Source organism: Sorghum bicolor, chromosome 1 (assembly GCF_000003195.3).
Source record: "Sorghum bicolor cultivar BTx623 chromosome 1, Sorghum_bicolor_NCBIv3, whole genome shotgun sequence".
NCBI lineage: Eukaryota > Viridiplantae > Streptophyta > Magnoliopsida > Poales > Poaceae > Sorghum > Sorghum bicolor.
Window position 1 is genome coordinate 5,842,181 of NC_012870.2, and position 22,276 is coordinate 5,864,456.

The 22,276-nt window shown below is 43.2% G+C and overlaps 2 protein-coding genes across 2 annotated transcripts; both read right to left on the bottom strand.

Annotated features, from left to right (window-relative positions):
* On the bottom strand, positions 2,369–4,097 carry LOC8084188 (protein PHLOEM PROTEIN 2-LIKE A10). Its single transcript, XM_021451955.1, has one exon. It carries the CDS (start codon positions 3,945–3,947, stop codon positions 2,832–2,834), a length of 1,116 nt encoding a protein of 371 aa, XP_021307630.1. The 5' UTR covers positions 3,948–4,097; the 3' UTR covers positions 2,369–2,831.
* LOC8084189 lies at positions 15,608–16,498 on the bottom strand. Its single transcript, XM_002466343.2, has one exon. The coding sequence runs from the start codon at positions 16,203–16,205 to the stop codon at positions 15,732–15,734; it is 474 nt and encodes a 157-aa protein (XP_002466388.1). The 5' UTR covers positions 16,206–16,498; the 3' UTR covers positions 15,608–15,731.

Here is a 22,276-nt window from a genome sequence, read left to right on the forward strand (position 1 = left end):
GTGAGACACTGCACCCCTTATGTCCTCATGCTTGCCCATTTCCATGGTGCTAGATGACTCAAGGAGTATGTTTGTTGGTCTGAAAAAATAATGTTCGCTAATTTATTGTGAGAAAAAAAATATTGTTGATTGGCAGAAAAAATATGACTTATAAGACAAACGGTAGGTTAGATTATTTGAATAAGATAAGTGTCTACACTCTACAATATGAAGCAACAAATAATATTGGTCCAAATGAGGACCGTGCCCTTTTGATATACTAAAAAAATGTGCAAAAGAGACCTTAATAATTAACTTGACTAAATTATTTGCAACTATAATATTTGCATCGTATTCAACTGTTAAAAAACAATCCACATATATAAACTTATACAAACGTCAAAACATATTTCACACATCATCTAAGGGCATATTAGGTAATTCAAGAAAAAACTTCTATTTTTAGAGCTAGAGCTAGGCTATGTACTAAGGGATTGTTTGAGATTGCTCTACTCCACGTTTTTCAGCTCCATTATACGGTTTTTAGCTAAATGGTTTCAGCTCCACGCACTCATTTCGAGGAAAAAGAGTAGAGTTGAGGTACTTCACAAACTCCAGTTTTTTGTGAAGCCGCTCCATGATAGAGTTTGTGGAGCAGAGTTTATGGAGCAGTGCCAAACATTCACTAAACAGTATCATCTGCTCTACAAACTTTACAGTGGAGCTGCTCTATGATGGAGTTGATAGAATGGAGCAGAAAAAATTGTGCGAAGCAGTCCCAAACAGATGTTGGTGGTTACTGTTCACCCGTTCACGCCTTCACGGTGTCTTCGGCGGACAGTGCTAGTCGATAAAATGTCGATGCTGGAGGCCTAAAGTTTCTGATCGGAACGGGGCCCCATTGCCTTTATGAAGGCCCATTTTCAAGCACGCCACCCCCTAAAAATATCTGCAATGGATGGCCTAGAATCAAAGCCTGGCCCGAGGCTGCTTTTGCCTTGGCCCCCGCACCAAAACTTTCGTATCTATTTGGCCCATCCCCGCAGATGTAGTTGTCTAGTGGACCCAGGAAAAATAGCAGACGTGATAGCCCGGTAAAGATGAACAGTGAAACAGAAACATGTTCAATTAAGCAAGCTAACTGGCATTCAAAATTCGAAGTGACGTCCCAAGACGGAAGAGCTCAGATGGAATAAAGTATAACTCTTAGCATTTGGAACACACTTGCATATCAACACAACCAGCCCACCAATTTATACATTGCTAGATTATGAGGGTGTTTGACACTGCTCCACAAATTTTGCTCTACAAACTCTACCACAGAGTAGCTCCACAAAAAACTGGAGTTTGTGGAGTACCTCTTTAGATGCTCTCACAACTCCACCCTTTTTCCTCGAACTGAGTGCGTGGAGCTGAAACCGTTTGGCTAAAAAACATGGAGCGGAGCTAAAAAAGATATAGAGCAGAGCAGTCACAAACATGACACTAAGCCTGTTTGTTGGTCTAAAAAGCCTGTTTGGGTGAGAAGAAAACACTGCTAAGTGATAGATTCAGTAGATATGCTAATTTAGTTATGGCATTTAAGTGCGCGTTTGGTTCATTGTCGCCAAAACTTGCCGCAGTTGCGGCAGGCGATTTTACCGCCACACAGTAGGCGCCATCCAAACGCATTAGGTCTGAAAAGGTTCCAAGCTTTTGCAGAAAAAAACAGGAAATGCTCTGGCGAAGTATGAAGCGTGAACAGTTGTTCAATAAGAGAAAATAGTAGCTTATGTTTACTTTACAGTTGTTCAATAAGAGTACATAGTAGCTTATGTTTACTTATATAAGCTAACTAAAAGGCGCCAAGAAACCAAAGTAAGTCTGAATATAGGCTGAAGTGAGCGACACTATCATACCGCCCATCTAAAACAAACACATGGCTCTTATAAGCCGTATTTTTTTCTACCAGCCAGCCATGTTTTTCTCTCACAATAAAGTCATGATTTTTTAGACAAGTGAACAGGCTTACAAACTAACAATATGGGATACTATAAACATGTAAACAGATCACGGAGCAAAACAGCTGAACCAAACAGCATCTAAGATGGAGGAACAGAGGTCCAACAAATTACACCCATCTCTGGAATACACATGTTGAGCAAGTCAGCATCAGCTCAGATTAATCCCAAGTCACCAGAGCCTAGATTGGTATATCCCACCATATAAATGATGACTTAGGTGACCCGTGACCATGATTTAGGAATGTTACAAAGTCAAGATCAAGACAAATAACAGGTAAAGGAACGAGCAGTGCTCCAGCTTCCCTTATATAAAGAAGAAAATACAGAGATGAATATCAAGTTGGTATGACTAGGATTTATGAAAATTTCAAAAGTCAAGATCAAGATAATAAGATATCATTTCATTGATCAACACAATAAACAGATCCTATAGCGAGCAAATAACTCAAATCATAGAAAACAAAGTTGAGATCAGACATAATTCAATGATCGCGTGAGAAGGCAAGCTCTGCTTTACATCATCGTTGACACAAGATACAAAAGCACACAATTTAGTGGATCAACTCGACCCCCACAATATCAGTAATGCTATATACTGATAATAAATCTTCAATGACAGCAGGCATTTAAATGCCAATTAATCCCACAAATATGGTTGCCAATAGGTAAGTACTACAGATCAACAACTCTCACTAAAGCCGTGCAGACCAATCTCTCAAGCATACAAGCACAACAGAATCTTGCAGCACAATTTATCTTCTTTCCACTCTTATTGGATTTACAGTTTCAATATGATTCCTACAATATTATACAAACAATGTGCTAAATTAGGAAATCCAAACAGCACTCTCAAGCTGTTACCAAGAGCCTAGTCCCATTCAACACATGCAAGCACAATGTAATGCAGATCGTGGCGATAACCATGGACTTATCGCTCATATACCTCACGACGTGCAGACCACTGTCAACAACGGAGTCACTGCCCTTCCTTGCCCCATCCTGCAGCTTCCAAAGAACAAACTCCAGAAATGATCTCACTGTCTCAAATGTGACCCTCCCTGTAACATCAAGCACAAACTTCCTGTTGCTAGGAACTGCCAATGTGCTCGACACCGTCTCCACCCACCCTTCTCCAACTCCATTGCCATTGCCACTACCACTACCATTTGCATCCAATTTGCCATTAGTATTGTACAGGGCATGGTGAGTGGTCTTCACCAAAGTCTCAACCGCACCATTGCACACTGAAACAAGCAATTCCTTGACCTTGGCATCATGTCTCGGATTGGTGAGCCCTTCGAAGATCTGCTCGTAGGTGTTGATGTGGATGGTCTTGTCAATGAACTCCCTCACAGCAGTGCCCACGAATACCTCAACCCAGTTGCTTATCGCCTTCCGGCACTTTCCAGTCGCGACCACGTTGACCCACATCGTCGGGGAGGAGGACGACGCCTCTCCCTGAGGTGAAGGAGCGGAGTAAAAGGCGAGCACGAGATGGCGAGCGAAGCTCCCGGCAACCGCGGACGCGAGGCGCTCGCCTGAGTCGGAGAACAGCTTGTCTACGAGACGATCGGAGAGGGCCACGGTACCGCCGGATCCGGGCCCGGATCCCGCGCCGCGAAGCATCCCGGAGGTTACCGCCTCGGATAGGGTGGAGACGGTGGCGGAAACCTCAGGGGACGCGGCGAGCTTGGCCAGCTGCTTGACGCTGCGGGGGACCTCGTCCGCGTCGGACCGGACGAAGTCGGCGAGATCGGAGGCCACCAGGGCCGCGGCGTCGGCGGACGACGCGGCGGCGTCAGCGAAGGCCGCGATGGCGGCGGCGAGGCGCACGAGGCGGCGGCGACGCTCCGCGACGGCCGGATGGTGATAGATCTTGTACGCGCCGACGGCCGCCGCCGCGCCGGCCGCGGCGAGGAGGATCCAGCGGCGGCGGCGGCGGGAGAAGGCGACGAGGCGGTCCATCCGCGGTCGTCCCGGCCGCCGGGCGATAGGGTTGGTTGGGGATGCCGCGTGGAACGGTACGGCGGTGAGGGTAGCGTGCCGGGTTATTTGCTTTGTGGGAGCTGTGGCCCGCGGCGGTTGTGCTCCGGGCGGGCTCCGCTCGGTGTGAACTGTGAAGCCGTGTCGCACGAGTCCACGATTCTATCAATGCGTACACCGTAGTGTGTGCCACGTTTTTTCAGGCCTTGTTTAGTTCGCAAAATTTTTCAAGATTCCCCGTCACATCGAATCTTGCGGCACATGCATGGAGCATTAAATATATATGAAAACAAAAACTATTTGCACAGTTCATCTGTAAACCGCGGGATGAATCTTTTGAGCCTAGTTACTCTATAATTGGACAATGTTTGTCAAATAAAAACGAAAGTGCTACAGTGTCGTTTTTCACCGGTTTTTGTCAACTGAACAAGGCCTCAGTCTATACGTCTCTTATCCACATGAGGAATAGGTTTTGAATTATTTGAGATAATTTTTTTTATACACAAGTTCGAATAAGGCCTTGTTTAGTCGGTAAAAATTTTGAATTTTGTGTACTATAGCACTTTGGTTTGTTTATGGCAAATATTATCCAATCATACACTAATTAGGGTCAAAAGATTCATCTCGCGATTTACAGTTTGCATGTGTCGTAAAATTTGATGTGACCAAGAATCTTGAATTTTGTTGGAAACTAAACAAGACCTAAATGTATAGAGACGAAATGTATTATCGACTAGCGACCAAAACCATGGTGGAACATTTGTCAACGTTGTTGCACCTGATTGTCCAAAAAAACGTTGTTGAACCTAATTTGGTGAGGTCGGAGTCGGACCTGCTCTATTCCTAAACGAGTGTCGTTCTCGCTTCTTAGTAATTCAAAAATTTCCAACTTTGATCAAGTATATATAATAAAATATTAATATTTGTAGTACATATTGTTAGAAAGATCGATGAATAATCTATTTTTATAATAAACTTATATCAAGATACAAAAGTTACCAAGTAAAAATAAAAAATGTTTCACTAACACGAGTACTGTAGCAAAACTTAGTTTGTGTGGCAGTGTTTCATGAGTTGCTGTGAGTTCTTTTTAGCCAAAAATATTTTTTTTCAAAATAGGTTCATGAGCTGTTTGTATATTCTTGCTTTGATCTTATGACTTTTCTAAGAATTTTTTCTAATTAATTACCTATCATTAGTTTGTGTATTTCATGAAGATCTGCAAGAATACTTTATCATTATTTGTGTATATCACCAAAGGATAATGTCAGATATTCACATCATGTATGGTTAATTTATAAATAGTAGTAGACTACTTCATGTGATTCTGTGAACGATGGTTCTATCATCCCGATCGCATGTGATTTGCATTGCTTTTTTAAAAAAAAATCATCTGGTTATGAAGAGAAGTTGAAGATATTACTTCTATTTTTTCTATAATCGAGACAATCATATTTGATATCTCTTAGAAAACATCAACTTAAAAAATTAGACAAATACAATATCTTTCTTGCCTCATTTTAAATTATCAGCATGGTATTAAACTATTTATATTGTAATACGTGGATGCTTCCAACTTAATCTATAAATTTAAGATTTATCATATTATTTAGTGAAATCGAATTATGCTGCAAATTGTGATCTTTTACTGAAATGAAAAATGAGTTTACCAATTTGTATATTAATATTTGTATGTGATATCCTTTTAGATAAAATTCTAGATCTGTCACTAACAAAGATGCCACACGATAGTGGGGCCTTGATGCAGAGCTAACGATGTGGCCGTCACCTTCCTTACCATGCGAGGGCAACATCTTTGTCGTGCAGCGGCGGACAACACGATCAACTTATACTCTTTCTCGTTGCTGACGCAGGGTCTTGTCATAAACATCAACACCAACATTTCTGCTCTCAATCTACCAGCATAAGCCACCTTCCACCTCTTCCTCCTTCAATTTGACTTGATCCATCCTTGTTCAAATCCATTGTAGATCAGATTGGTCTGAATGGTTTGCTTAGCTTCGTTCTTTGAAGTCCGTGGAAATCTAATTTATTCAAATTTGTTCTTTGGTAATCCTGAAATAGGTGCATAACTATGTGAGTGCAGCATCTCATTATGCAATGAGTCCTCTACCGGCTAGGGATGGATCTACAAGTATGTCAGGTACACACCAACATATCATGTAGTCTACCCTTTTAGATCTATTTATTTGTTGTCAAAATATCTTCACACCACACCAATCTCCATTTGTGCCTAATGAGTCATGATCACAAGTGTCGCACTGTTGTAGACCCACATCGCTTCGCATGCCCTGCCTCACAACATGCGAGTCGTGATCCCATCCAAGCCACCAGCAAGCACTGCACCCGTACCTACTGTCCTCGTTGTCCAGTCATCAGTTGGTAGCTAACAAAGCCAGCCACCCGGCCAACACCCACCAATAGCCTCCGATCAGTGACTCACACCAAGCGTTACACTACAGAGGCTAATTGGTGTTAATTAAGGTCTGGTTCCAGATTTGGATAGAAAATATATAGTACTACTTAATTGACAACTGACCAAGAAGCTGAAATAACTCCAATGCTAATACTATACGACAAGCATATGCTTGGAAATATGATAGGTAACAGCTTTGAATTTTCTTGATTTGATCTTATTACTTTTTCTAAGAATTTTGCCTAATTAATTATTAATTAATTATCTATCATTCATTTGTGTATATCATGGAGACCATCGAGATTACTTATATGATTATTTGTGTATATCATCAAACATCTGTATCAAATATTCATAGCGTACATATGTTTTATAATTGTAGCAGACTACATCATGTGATTCTATGAGATTGCATGTGATTTACATTGATTTTTTTAAAAGAATTGTCCACTAATTATGAGAGAAGTGGAAACATTGCTTCTATTTTTTATAATCGAAACAATTATATTTGATATCTCTTAAAAAGCGCCGTCTTAAAAAGTTTGACAACTACCATTGTAAATTTTTAATTCTCTTTCATGCCTTATTTTCGATTATTAGCATGGTTTAAACTATTTATATTGTAATATGTGGAAGCTTTCGACTTAATTTTTAAAGTTAATATTATTTAGTGCATGTATGTTGAATTATGCTGCAAATTTTGTGATCTTTTACCAAACTGTATATGAATATTTTATGTGGCATACCTTTGATAAAATCCTAGATGTGTTACTGTTTATAGCAATGGGCATCCCCATATATATAGATGATATCTATCCTGCGACTAAGGGGGTGTTTAGTTCTAAAAAAATGCAAAATGCCAACTACTTTGGAATGTTGAAATGTAAAATGTCAAAATTTCCAGAGTGATGTTTAGTTCCATCCAAAATGCATAATTTATTGCCCTCATGAGGACCTTGTGAGGCTTTTTTGGGGTTTTTTTTTGGCCTCTTGAGGCCAAAATCCAAAATGGAGAATAACTACCTTTTTGTCAAAAAATTTGCATGGTGTTTAGTTCTATTTTGCAAAATAATGAACCAAAACCTTTTTTTTTTTAATATGAGGGAACTAGACACCCCCTAAGCTCTAAACTCATGGCGCATATCACAAATTGAGACATCTCCTTTCAGTAGCATGCGGTAATCGGCGATCCCATCTTTTCTTTATGCATCACCTGTGGGGGCATGGCGTGCTGTGGGTAGTAACTTTTTTTTTCATCAGTTACAACTTGTACGTACACTACCTATACACTACCACACTGCAAATGCAAAGAAGAGATTGAGAAAAAAAATAGATTCAATGATCACGTACGCGTACATGTTCGGTGGGAAACTTTCAAATAAATTTATTATAGAATTAGAATCCACGATCTGTTTATTGATATTAATTTTGTATCATAAATATTATTTTTTTCACTTATATTTAGTCAAAGTTATTTTTTAAAAAGCGAAAATGATAGTTATTTAGAGACGTGGGAGTACCTGATTGAGAATTGGCAATGTCATTTTTGGTTAGCTTTGTTGGGTACCATAAACCAGGGTACCCAAGCTAATACCATAAAACACCCAAGACTTCTTTTCAAAACAAAAAGCTAAAGCCCTAATCGCCTGACCTTTGGAAGGAGAACAGCTGGGCCGTCCAAAAGACATCTTCAGATTGGGCCAGAGCCACTCTGATTCAGCCGGGCAAACCTCGAGCGACAGGAGCCGCCATCCGTCTCGCCTGAGGCCAAGCCTCGAGCGCCAGGAGACGCCCTTTGTCTCACCCGAGGCCAAGCCTCGAGCGTCAGGAGCTGCCTCCCGTCTCGCTCAAGGCCAAGCCTCAGACGGATTCTCAGACTCTCCCTAACCCAATCCTCGGACGGTTTCCACGACTCACCCGAGCCCAAGCCTTAGACAGTTTCTTCGGCCTCGCCCGAGTCCAAGCTCAGATCTCCTTTCCAGCACAGTACTCAGGCTTCTAGCTCACAATTATCGTACGACAGATGGGACGCGAGGCATGTCCTTGCACCCATGCTACACAGGCAGGATATGGAATTTGCTATCCTGCCTACTCTTGTCACCACAACACCTGACTCCTGCCACTAGGCATACGATCAGGTCAGAAGAAGTGGACGACATCAAATCCTGAATGCTACAGCCACAAAGCCCATCAGCACTCTTAGGACACTCACAATACAGACTCTATCATAGAGTCTAAACTTATTTATTACCTCGAACAATGTAGACTTAGAGTCTAAATAAGACTTGGAGTCTTATTTTTTTTCTACATTTTTCTTCAATAAATATGCTGCCACATCAGTAAGATACCATAAATAATATGTAATTAATTGTCTTGGACTCTGTGATAGAGTCTTGCATTATGAGGCCAGTCTCAGTGGGGGTTTCACCAGGATGTCATGCACATTTATTAGAGCGCTATGTCAGCAAAATTATACTTTTTGCATGAAACAAAGAGGAGAGAGAAGGAAGTAGTTTCACCATGGTGAAACTCCGCGGGCGTTGTTTCTCACGCGGTGAAATGAGATGAAATCCCCACTGAAGGCTAAATCGTTTCACCATCTTGCATGTGATCCAATCATTTTGCAGTAATTAAATGCTTTGCCCAGCCTAGGAAACGTCAAGATGAAACTCATGCATTGTGGAGGTTGTTTCATTATTTGTTTCATTGATGCCTTGCCAGCAGATTTGTTTTGAAAACAGTACATTGAAACGAGCGACTGAGACTGTCCTGAGTGCCCTTAGACACAAGTTAGGGAAGGAGACCTCAGAAGATAGCCTTGACGTACCCAACACTGTTGTACACAAAGGAACTGACCCATAGCCGGTAAGGTCGCATTCCAAGTTTCAAACCGGCCTATGTGTTGGGTACTTGGGTAACATTGATTCAGCTTTGTTTTATGCCTTCCTTTAATTTAATCGAGGACCAGTGAGGAAACAGAAGACAGAAAAACATAATCTGCACAAATTCCAACAAACTAGCGGTAATCACACCCAGGCAACCAGGTTGGAGCAGCCAGGCGCTCGTTTTTCGTTGGCCTGGGTGAGGCCGCCGATGCCTGGCTCAGGCACGTATCCAAGGTCTCGAACCAAACGCATCACAGGCAGCGTCCAGGTAGGTGACAGGCCAGGCAAGTTTGTCCCTGGCTACTATGAACCAAACAGGCCCGAATTGCTGGGCAATCCTGTTGTGATATGTGTGTAATAGAGACAGTAGAAAGTGAACAGTAGTCTTTATTGATGAACAGTGAAAAGTATTTATACATGCCCTCGATGGGGCAGTTTCCAGGGGCGAGTGGAAGGCCCCGCTCCCACGATGCCCCCTTCCACGATCGGGTGAAGGAAGAACCGTCATTAGCAGTTGCTAATTATCCACTAATTGATCACAAAGAATATTAAGAATATTCTTAACACTCCCTCTGATCAATTATTTTCTTCAGTTGTTCATCATAATTGTCGCCATCATTTATCCTTCGAAAAACCCTATGGGAAAAAACTTAGGAAACTTTGATATATCAGGTTAAAACTCCTTAAAAACCCAATGGGAAAATAAAGGAGAAAACACCATGATAATCATTATAATCAATGTCTTAAAATATCATCTCCAAAAAAACCCCTTATGGGAAAACTGGATGATATGACATATATAAAATGCTGATATTGCCTCGTTAAAAACTTTATATGAGAAAACTTTAAAGCAAAACTCATACAAAGAAAAGAGTGCAATATAATACAAATGAATCATTTATCAAGAGATACTCCCCTGATTTCTGCAAGTCCCTAAGTCTTTTCATACCAATTCCTTCAACATATTTGTGAAACATAGAATATGGTAGAGACTTGGTGAATAAATCTGCTAGATTATCACATGACTTAGTTTGCAGAATCTCAATTTCCCCATTCTTTTGTAACTCATGGGGATAAAATAATTTTGGAGTAATATGCTTTGTTATGTTGCTCTTGATATATCCTGATTCCATTTGTACAACACAAGCAGCATTATCCTCAAAAATAATTGTTGGTGCATCAAGTGCACCAATTCCACATGATTTTAATATGTGGTCTACCATTCTGCGAAGCCATACACACTCACGTGATGCTTCATATAATGCTATAATTTCAGAATGGTTGGTGGAAGTAGATACTAATGTCTGCTTGGATGATTTCCAAGAGATTGTTGTTCCACCATTTAAAAATACAAAACCAGTTTGGAATTTACCATTATGGGGATCTGATAAATATCCAGCATCTGTATAACCCAATAAATTTTGATCTTGATTTTTGCTGTAAAATAATCCAAGATCCCTTGTACCATTGAGGTACCTAAATATGGTCTTAACTCCTACCCAATGACGCTTGGTAGGGGTTGCACTGTGTCTTGCTAATAGGTTAACTGCAAAAGCAATACCCGGCCGGGTACTATTAGCAAGATACATAAGTGCTCCGATAGCACTTAGATATGGGACTTCAGGTCCTAAAATCTTTTCACCTTCCTCCCTAGGTCTGAAAGGATCTTTCTCTATGTCCAAAGACCTTACAACCATGGGGGTTTTACATGGGTATGCTTTATCCATATTGAATTTCTCCAACATTTTCTGGATATAGGCAGCTTGGTAAATAAAAATCCCAGATAAAAAATGCTCAAGTTGTAAACCTAAGCAAAATTTGGTCTGACCCAAATCTTTTATTTCGAACTCCGCTTTCAAATGATGACGTGCTTCATTAATATCATGCTCATTGCCAATGATATTTATATCATCAACATATACAGATATAATGCAAAAACCCTTTTGGGATTTTTTAATGACGACACATGGACAGTCATCATTATTTGTGTATCCTTTATGTGTAAGGAATTCACTTAACCGATTGTACCACATTCGGCCTGATTGTTTTAAGCCATATAATGACTTCTGCAATTTAACACAAAACATGTTGCGATTTGCCTCAGAATTTGGTATACTAATTCCATCAGGAACTTTCATGTATATCTCAGAATCCAATGACCCATATAAATATGCGGTCACTACGTCCATCAACTGCATAGATAGACAATTTTGAACTGCCAAAGATATTAAATATCGAAATGTTATGCCACTCATAACTGGAGAATATGTTTCATTGAAATCAACACCAGGTCTTTGGGTAAAACCTTGTGCTACAAGCCTTGCTTTATATCTCACCACTTCGTTGTTTTCATTCCGTTTCCGGACAAAAACCCATTTATATCTAACAGGATGGATACCAGGAGGTGTTGGCAATATAGCCGAAAACACTTCCCTTTTTGAAAGCGAGGCTATCTCTGTTTCTATTGCATCCTTCCACTTGTTCCAGTCCGAGCGTTTCTTACACTCTACCATGGATTTTGGATCTGGATCATTTTGAAGGATTTCAGCAATTTGTTCAGAGAAATAAATGTCGACAATTGTAGCTTTACAATCATAGGACTCTCCAGTCTCTATATAATTAATGGCAATTTCATCTACCCTTGATGGATCATCATTATTTCCCAAAATGACTGATCTAGGGTTTCTTGATGTCCTAAATTTAGTGTTTATACACATAAGTGGGTCAGGTAACATATCAAATCTTTTCAAAAGATATTGATTAGTCACTAGGTGTATATCAACAGAAAGTTGATCTTCGTTTACTACTTTCTTTTGTTTCTTATCTTGCACCTTGGAATTGTCTATCCCCCTCTTGTTTCCAAGAGGGATTACATGAGTGGTTTTATTTGGTACCTCCACTCTTTCTGGCACATTCCTTGCAGGATAGAAAGATTTAACAACACCTTTATAGTTAGTAAACGCATCTGGCAGATTATTTGCAATATTTTGCAAATCAATAAGTCTCTGAACCTGAAGTTCAGTTTCCATAGTACGTGGATCAGATGATGAAATGCTTTCCGCATTCCAATTAATTTCTCGGCATTCATTTTGGTACATTTCTCCCCCTAATGCCGGAAAATGATTCTCATTAAAAATACAATCAGCGAACCGGGCCGTAAATAGATCCCCTGTGAGAGGTTCTAAATACTTAATGATCGACGGAGATTTGAATCCCACATAGATCCCCAATTTTCTATGTGGTCTCGTAGCTGTTCGCTGAGGTGGTGAGATGGGCACATAAATTGCGCACCCAAATTTACGCAAATGGGAAATATTTGGAGGATCACCACGTACTAATTGTAAAGGGGAATTATCATGATATGCAGTCGGTCGTAATTGGATTAATTCAACAGCATGTAGTACTGCGTGACCCCAACACGAAGTAGGCAACTTGCAATTCATCAACATTGGTCTTGCAATGAGTTTAATTCTCTTGATTAAAGATTCAGCCAAACCATTTTGAGTGTGGACATAGGGTACAGAATGCTGAACTTGAATTCTCATTGCCATACAATAATCATTAAAAGCATGGGATGAAAATTCAGCAGCATTGTCCATTCGAATTGTTTGAATTCGATGTTCAGGATAATGTGACTTCAACTGATATCCGATGCCCAAGTAGGATAATTGTGACCATTTAAAGCAAGTTCATCAAACTCTTTAGCCATGGCCATAGCCTACAAAGTAATACCATTTGATTTAATAAATTTACTCCAAGTAAATTATAATTATGATGGTAAGCAAAATGTTGTAATAAAATGCAAATTAATTTAATTAGCATAGCTCATCTTGATTTAAGATATCACTAGGTAGACAAAGATCATATAATATTTAGGACAACTCTCAAAAATTTGTATACATATGGTTAGATAATCTCAAATGTCATAAGACATAGAGTAGATCTTAATAGTAGGCAAATATTTTGCTGTCTTAGCACGGTCTCTGGGCCGAATAATCCAAATATTGAATTAAACGTAGCCAATGCTAAGAACTCTACTACGCCATATATAAACAAATTAATGATTAAAGCATGGTAATCACTGCAATAGTGTAAGCCATAAATGATCTTGGTCTAATCCTTTATTTTGGGGTATATATTCAGTAGGTAATCATCTAGTCAAGAAGACTTGATGTAGACCCTTTTAAAAGTGTGAATAAATTCACTATCTTAGGCACTGTCTTTAGATTTAAATAATCGACAGAAAATTTGAATCATAGCCAATGCCTTGAATATTTTAAAAAATATTCTCCCCAAAATAAATAATTAAGCTATGCATAAATTAATTGCTGCAATTCATCAGAAATAAACTAATGGATAAAATAACAGAGAGATTGAATATGTGATATAATTATTATAATGACACAACAAGTATGAGAGTGATCATGAAATAACACAAACATACTAGCATTCTATATTAGAATCCGAATTTGCATAAGTACAAATAAACAAACACATTTGTACAAGTCCACAATCACATCAGTGTTCTAATCTTTCAAGAATAAAAACACTAATATTGATAATATAGCAGAAATTAGCATAGTCTAATTAAAGATTAAGAACTAATACTACTGGAATTCACAAATTCGAAATAAAGCAACAAAAATAAAGAAGAACGTCTTCTGGCCCGGACCAAAACTGTCGTCCCAAGAAGCAACCGCCGCCGCCGGCGGGTGGGGCAGGCCGCAACCTGGGCCTGGGCTGCCAATTCGGCCCACGAGTGTGCCCCCCACCCCCTTTCCCCTGGCCCATATAAAAGGGCGGCAGTTAGGGTTGAACCCTAACTGCCACCACCTCCACCACGGCCAGGGGCGCCGCCGCCGCCCTGGGTAGCTCCGGCGCCGCCGCCCTCCGCCCTCCGAGGTGCGCCGCCGTCCCCACTCCATCGTCGTCCTCCACACGCGACTTGGGAAGGAGCGAAGCCCCCAGCCCCCAACTCAGTCCGCCATGGACGGCGGCCGGCCGGCGGCCAGGGGCCCCTTCCCCCTGGTTCCTCCATCTTCTTCTCTGTCGCCGGTCAGGAGGACCCGACGCAGATCGAGGGAAGGTCGAGCCTTGGCCTAGGCTTGGTCGCCAATGACCAGCCGGTGGCCGTCGGCTTCCTTCCCCGCGCCAGAAGCTGCTCAAGCAGAGGGAGGGGTGCGCCCCTCCGCGGGTGCGCCACCATCGCCGTCCGTGCCCGGGCTGGCGTGCCCGTTCTCGAGTGCCCGGACGCGGCCGTTCGCGCGAGGGCTTGCCTGCGCGCGCGCGGACGGGCCGTGCGGCACTGAGATCCAGGTACGACGGATGGTGGGGCTCCCGGCCGTGTCGGCGATGTTGACGGCCGGGGGTGTGGACGGCGTAGGTGGAGGCGGTGCAGCGAGGGCGGGGTCGAGGATTCGCCGGCGTCCCTGGAGAAGAGGCGGAGCGGAGGTGCGGCCCAGCGCGCTGCGATGGTCGCGAGCGGCCGAGGAGTCGCCGATCCGTTCGGCAGCGGGGTCGACTGGGAACCGGCTGCAGTACGCCTCGTTCGCGGAAGGCGCCGCAGCCGAAGACGATGGTGCTGCCCTGGTGTCGGTGAAGCCAGGCGGTACGGCCGAAGACGATGGACCGGCCTTCGGGTTCATGGCGGCGAGCGCCACGGGTACCCAGGAGGACGTTCCCGGCGCCGTTCCCTAGAACGGGCACCAGGGAAGGTGCTGGACGGAGGCCTCCCCCTGTCCAGGACTCCAGTTCGCCGGCAAACCCATCACTGGGTCAACCGGTGCCACTGGAGCGGAAGCACGACGTCCGCGTCGACGACGACGACGTACGCCCTCCACCGGAGCACCAGCGCCGCGGCTCTCTCCGAGGAGATTCCGCAGTGCGTTGAGGAGGGAGTCCCGGATGTGCTCGTTGTCGAACGGCACCCCGATGCGACAGGCGCGGTAGTAGATCATGAAGACGAGTCGAAGAACGAGTTGTGCAGACGGTACGTACGGCCGTGGAGGCATTGTACCTTGTTTCGCTTTCCAACTCCGGTGATCGCCGGAAACACGGACGGCTCCGGCGCCTGGTGAACTGCTCCCGGCCTTCTCTTCTCAGTGTAGAGCGCTGATAACGTGTTGTGATATGTATGTAATAGGAACAGTAGAAAGTGAACAGTAGTCTTTATTGATGAACAGATACATGCCCTCGATGGGGGGGGGGCCGAGTGGAAGGCCCCGCTCTCCTTCCACGATCGGGTGAGTGGAAGGAAGAACCGTCATTAGCAGCATAAAGAATATTAAGAATACGACGGTAGATCGGTGGCGCATTCGGCAGACAGCAAAAATATCCAACTTTTCGAGTATTGACATGATCAAAGACAGCGCATGACACGATCGCACACACTGTGTCACTGACGGCGGCCGGGCAGCAGCCAGACCAGAAGCAGCAGCAGCTCCGTCAGACCAAGGCCACCACCTTCCCGTGCCGGCGGTGGGCATGTGCCCTCCTCCCCGCGGCGTCACCAACGCAGCTCTGGCTCCTCGGGTACAGCGCGCCGGGGCCGTCGCCGGCGTCGGCCCCGAACTCGCACGGCGCGTCCTCGTCGATCCGCGCCATGGACAGCGAGGCGGCCATGCTCTGGCTCCTGGCCACGGCCTGCAGCTCGGCGCGCCGCTGCTCCACGCGGCGCTGCGACGCGGCGCGGACCAGCTCCCGCAGGTCCTCGTCGGCGCCGGACCCGGCGCCACCCCGCCAGTCGGCGCTGTGGCTCCGCGACAGCGGCGCCGGCACGAACACGGGGTAGCCGAACCCGGCGTCGGCGGGGACGTAGCGCGCGCACCCCGTCAGCCCCCGCACGTACATGTCCCGCGCCCGCCCCAGCGCCCGCGCCGGCGCACGCCATAGCCACCGGAGCTTGCTCCCCCGGCTCATCCCCACCACCAACACCAAAGCGCCTCGAAGCGCGGTGGCGGGAGTGTCGTGCGAACGAACTAGTGCTGTATGATGCAGATGCTTGCTTTGGAGAATTATTGGGTGCGGAGCTTTTTCTGGAAATAATAATGGAGTGGCTCTGAGGTTTAGCGATTCTGGTGAGTGCCTGTGCTTTATATATCATTGCTGGTGCCTGGTGGTGGGATCGGGGACCCGCGGCCGGAGCCGCCGAGTAGGGACGTCGCGCGCGCGCGCGCGAGCTAGTCGTCCCGACTGGCATTGGGGCTGCCGGGCGAGAAACTGCGGGTTTTGCTTGGGCAAAGCTGTGGGCTGCTGGTTCAGCTGCGTCTGCGTGCACGCGCCCACCGCAAGTCTCGTCTGTCGTCTCCCAGCAAATTCGGCATTTCGCGGTAGTGGTTGGTTGGGCTTCTAGACGAAGAGGGAGTGACACTGACACAAAAGCCAGCGTGTGACGTGGCAGCTGCAGTGGAGTGTATGTAGTCCATCGGGCTGACTTGGGAACTCCATTTTTTCTCCTTTTATATATGTTTTTTTATTGGCTGGTACGTAGCCTGGAGATCGGATAGCTACTCCCAACTTCCCACGCAAGTGTTTGAGAATTTCAACTGCTGGTAAGCACGTGCTCAGCCATGTGCCTTAACATACTGAAATTATGAACCCATACATGTTATTTAATAAGGCGGTTGGTTAGTGAAATAAAATGATCATCATTATCTTACTCTTTAGTTTTTATTTGCTTTGTGAAATAGAATAAGTTGATCCACCACCATCATATTTCTTACAAGCTAATAATTAGAGCATTTTCAAGAGCTTTTCCAAAAACTCACTCTCTAGATAATCATATGAAGAGTCATTTGCATAAAAATTACTTTTTATATCTTTGCACTTTCAAACAGTTTTTCTATGTCTTGTTTGCACTTAATTGGAACGTGATATACATAGGTTCGTGATTTTTTTTTGAACACAGGGTGTGTACGCCACATATTAGTAGGGATATGAATATACATGACGAACAACTTTCGCTACTGTAGAACTTTTTAAAAAAGTGGCCAAAGGCAAAATTGTGATCTTTGGTGTAACTTTTTCAAACAAAATAATATATCAAATAATAACAAAATTGTGATCGTCTTGATTGCATCTCTTGTACGTTTGTACAAATAAGGTCTCGTTTAGATGTGAAAAAATTTTGGATTTTATTACTGTAGCACTTTTGTTTGTTTGTGGTAAATATTGTCCAATCATAGACTAACTAGGTTCAAAAGATTCGTCTCGCGATTTACAGCCAAACTGTGTGATTAGTTTTCGTCTATATTTAATGCTTCATGCATGTGCCGTAAAATTCGATGTGACAGGAAATCTTGAAAACTTTTTGGCTTTTCGGGGTGAACTAAACAAGGCCTAAACGATCTCAACATACATGTGCACAATATCCTAGCAAAAAATCTCGGATGAAGATTGCCATGGCATGATTTCGTTCACTATAGTTTTTGCAAGCTTGCAGCGTCAGGATAAGAAAAGGAAAGACCAGCCGAGATATTCTTTATTTTTACCATTATTTTTAATTATATAAATATATTATTACATTAAAATATAAAATTAATAAAAATCAAGGGCTATTTTGTTCAAGATATTACTTCTTGGGGAGTAAAGAGTGTACCGTGGCAAACTCTTTAAAGAAATTGCTCAGTTTTTTTCACTAAAATATAAATTCCTATCAATTATAAAGAATATAGAGAGTTTTTTAGAATTACTTTTAGTATTAGTACGAGGAATGAAGTCATTCCACTAAATTTAAGGAATAGACTCACCATGCAACTACGCTATCTAAAATGGGTTGGTTTTGGTTGTTACCTTCTTAGGTTTCAAGTTGTGTTACTGGTTATTCTTGCAGCTTTAAGTTGTTTGTCCATTTTTGACTTATTCTTCTTTTTTAATATAATCATGGGCTCACTTGTTTGATTTATATAGACAAGGCGCAAGACCTTGCAGTGTGTGATCTACATAGTTGTGGCATGCAAGCCCTTAGTGCCACGCCAGCATTGTTGGCCGTCTTTGCTGGAGTTTGCCTAGCCTTCAGCCTTGTATGGTAAGAATATAATTAGAACAATATGTTTGGATGTTTTACTAGCATTTGTTTTGGTTCTTGTGGAATCAAGTTTTCACCTCGCTTTCTTGGGCGAGCCAATCCGAATCTATTAGATCAGCAGTGCTAGCTTTTCCAGGCGAGACGACATGAGAAATGTGAGCAAGAAAATCAGATGTGCCCTAAATGATTAAGACAATTCCTATCCAACCACACAATACTAGTAGTTCCTTGAAATGATGAGAATTTGTATTTGGGCTAGATGCTTAAGTTTTGAAACCACTAGACACCCAATTCAAGTAATATGAATTTTCTTTGTGGAAAAAGTCCATATTACTCCCTAAGTAAGCATATGTGTCCAAATAACCCCCTAGACTAATATTTTGTTCGATTTACTACCTGCAACTATTTTAGTTGATTTAGTTTACTCGTTAATAGGATTTATCTTTTTGTTTTCTGTGTGCAATTTGTGTTTTTTTTCAAAAAAGAAAAAAATATAAGGTGACAATGAACATAAAGATTATGTTAAAACTATCCACCACTATGATTTTTTTATTAACTTGAGCGCTGAGGACATATAGTAACAAACTAACCAATATAAAAAATACAAAAAAATGCTTAAAAATCAAATGTAGTTCTTAGGCGTCACTCTAACAAGTTTAAACTTAAAACTCAACTTATCATACATAGATAAACATAAATGAATTTTCCTATACAACTGGTCTTACTATACATATGTCAAATTGTGTGTTTGTGTGGGTGGTGGTGGGTAATCTGAACCCTTTTGTTTTGTTATTTATTTACTATGGCCTCGCTTCGGTATCTCTCCTCTTGACAAGTTGCTTTCATCCCTCACCTTTTCCTTACTCACAGAAGCCATAGCATGTCTTTCCAAACTTTCCTTGCATCGTTCAATTGGTACAATGTGACTACATGATATTTGCGATAGCTAGAGCTCAGAGAGCTACGGATGGTTTAAAGATTTACTCCCTCCATTCCTAAATTACTGTTATTTTCGCTTTTCGAGAAATAATTTTGACTAATTTTATATAAAATATTAATACTACTGTACATAATTAATATCATTAGATAGATTGTTAAATCTATTTTTATAATAATTTTTTTATAGATTAAAATGTTGTAGCCATTTTTTATAAATCTAGTCAAATTTACACATAAACAAAAAAACGACGGTTATTTAGGGACGGAAGGAGTAGGCCCTTAGAGCATCTCCAACAACTCCTTATCCCAACTTGCTATACTTTAAAATTTGTTAAAAGCATTAAAAACTCTCCTCCAATAACTCTTTATCCCAACTTGACATCCATCGGCCTCAACTGCGGAGAAATCCGCGCGCGGCTGGAGCTTTGTATCGCGAATTTTGTCCCTCGCCGATCGCCGTCCCGCTCGATCCCGCCTATTCCCGCGCGCGCGCCCCGGTCCAGAGTGGCGTTGCTCAGTTCTTGGTGGCCGACAAATCTTCCTGCTGCACTAGATGCAGGACATACGTGACTGATGTACGTTGATTGATGGCCAGCGACAGCGATGTAGTGCCATTGAAAGCCCTAGTTTGGTTTGGATAATTGATGAAACCCTAGTACTAACCTCTATACTAAGTGTGTGTAGACTTAATGAGGTTGGTACATGCCAAGTGATGGAGCAAGTGATCATCATGGTGATGATGGTGATGACCACAAGATGATCAAGTGCTCAACTTGAAAAAGAAGGAAGAGAAAAACAAAACCCTATGGAGGTCAAGGCAAAGGTATTGCTTAGGGTTTTGGTTTTGGTGATCAAGACACCATAGAGGGTGTGATCACATTTAGGATAGATAGCCGTACTATAAAGAGAGGAATTCTTTGGCTAAGCGGTTATCGAGTGCCACTAGGTGTCATTGTTCTTGTGCATGCATTTAGAACCTAGTGAGCTAACTTAACTCCTTCAAAGAAAATGTTTGCAAAATGCTAACACACGTGCACATGTTGGTTTACACGTTGTGGTGTTGGCACACTTTGAGAAGGAGGTGGAGTTTGAAGGGTAGAGAGAGGATGGGTTCCTCTCGGCGCTTTTTGAGAAAATGAAGTGCATATTTTCTATTGCGCCGGTGGGAAAATTGGTGAAGTCGCGGGAGTGTTTCTCGCTGAGAAAACACTCACCGGACGCTGGCTCAGAGGCACCGGACGCTGTGTCTGAGCGTCCGGTGTGCAGGCTGCCTGGCTCAGCTAGGGTTAGGCACTGGACGCCAGGCACCGGACGCAAGCTGGAGCGTCTGGTGGTCTGAGTCCGGTGTCCGCGCGTTTTGCAACCCTCTCTGGGTGTGAGTCCGGTGAGCACCGGACGCTCAGGGTGCGTCCGGTGGCTTGCGTCCGGTGACCCTGCGAGTTTGCGGAGCTCTCTGCGCATGAGTCCGGTGTGCACCGGACGCGTCCGGTGCCAACCTGCTCAGCGTCCGGTGCACTGCAGGTGACCGTTAGACTCTGACACGAGCGTTTCAAAAGGTGACACGTGGCTAACGTTGGAGCACCGGACGCTGGTGTTGAGCGTCCGGTGCCCCTTTAAGAGCGTCCGGTGACCCCGTATTTCGCCCAGTGAGAGAGCCAACGGCTCTATTTGTTTGAGGGGTCTATAAATAGTTGTTGGCCGACTTAGGGCTTACTCTCTTGGCATTGTTGACTACTTGACATCCTTGTGAGCCTAAGCAAACACCTCCCACTCATCTCCTTCATAGATTATACATCTTTGTGAGATTGGGAGTGATTCCAAGTGCATTTGCTTGAGTGATTGCATCTAGTGGCACTTGGAGATCGTTCTAGCTGCGGTTTTCTTGTTACTCTTGGTGGTTGCCGCCACCTAGACGGCTTGGAGCAGCGGAGGAGGATTGGCACGAGTTGGTGATTGTTCGTGGCCATCTCCCGGTGATTGTGAGAGGTTTGTGCCTACCTCGGCGGAGAGCCAAAGGCAACATTAGTTGATTGCTCGTGTCATTGAGCTACCTCACTTGTGGGTAGGTTCTTGTGGTGTCCTAGTGAGGACGAGGTTCGTGCTACACCTCTTAGCCACCGAACCACCAAGTGTTGGTCGACACAACGGGGACGTAGCGTGCCGGCAAGCACGTGAACCTCGGGAGAAAAATCTTGTGTCTCCATTGTGTTTGTTGATTGGATTTCTTCCGGTGATTGGACTTCATATTATTGATTGGTTCATCCCCTCTACGCGGCGGTATAAAGTTCAAACCATCTCTTTTACATTCCCGCAAACTAGAGTAGCTTACTCTCTTGTATAGAAACTTTAGGTAGCTCTCTAGTGTAAGTAGAGATATAGCTCTTGTGTGCCTAGTGATCATATCAACTATAATTGTTGGATAGGTGGCTTGCAAACACCCCTTTAGAGCTAGAGCAAAAAGCTACGCTTTGTTATTTACTAACCACTTGCTCTAGTGAGTTTTATAGAATTTTTAAATAGGCTATTCACCCCCCCTCTAGCCATATTAGGACCTATCAGCCATGCTATTCCAGTAAACAAGATTTCAGAATGACATGACCGGATGTGTGTTGATGCCGGCCGGACCAGTTGATCGCGTCGTGTGATGATGCCGGCCGGACAAAAGCTACGGCGGCGGCGGCGGCTGGCACGCTAGAGAGATCGCGAGCACACGATAAAGATCGCGCAAGAAGTCAAGCGCAGGAAGGATAGCCGCGGCCCAGTACCAGAAATTGAAAAAGATGGGCCCAGTTTTTAAATTATACCAAGTGAAAATACCAACTTATTGGAGACATATCTTTTTTTCACTTGGCAAACAATTTAGCAACTTGCTATAACCCAAGATATAGCAAGTGAATTTTACCAAGTTCTTGGAGATGTTACTAGCTCTTTCATCGACAATTTTTAGGTTACAATTCATCCCATCCCACCTAATTAACCTTCGGTCCACCACATATTAGGATACATGAGGTATATGTTTATATAT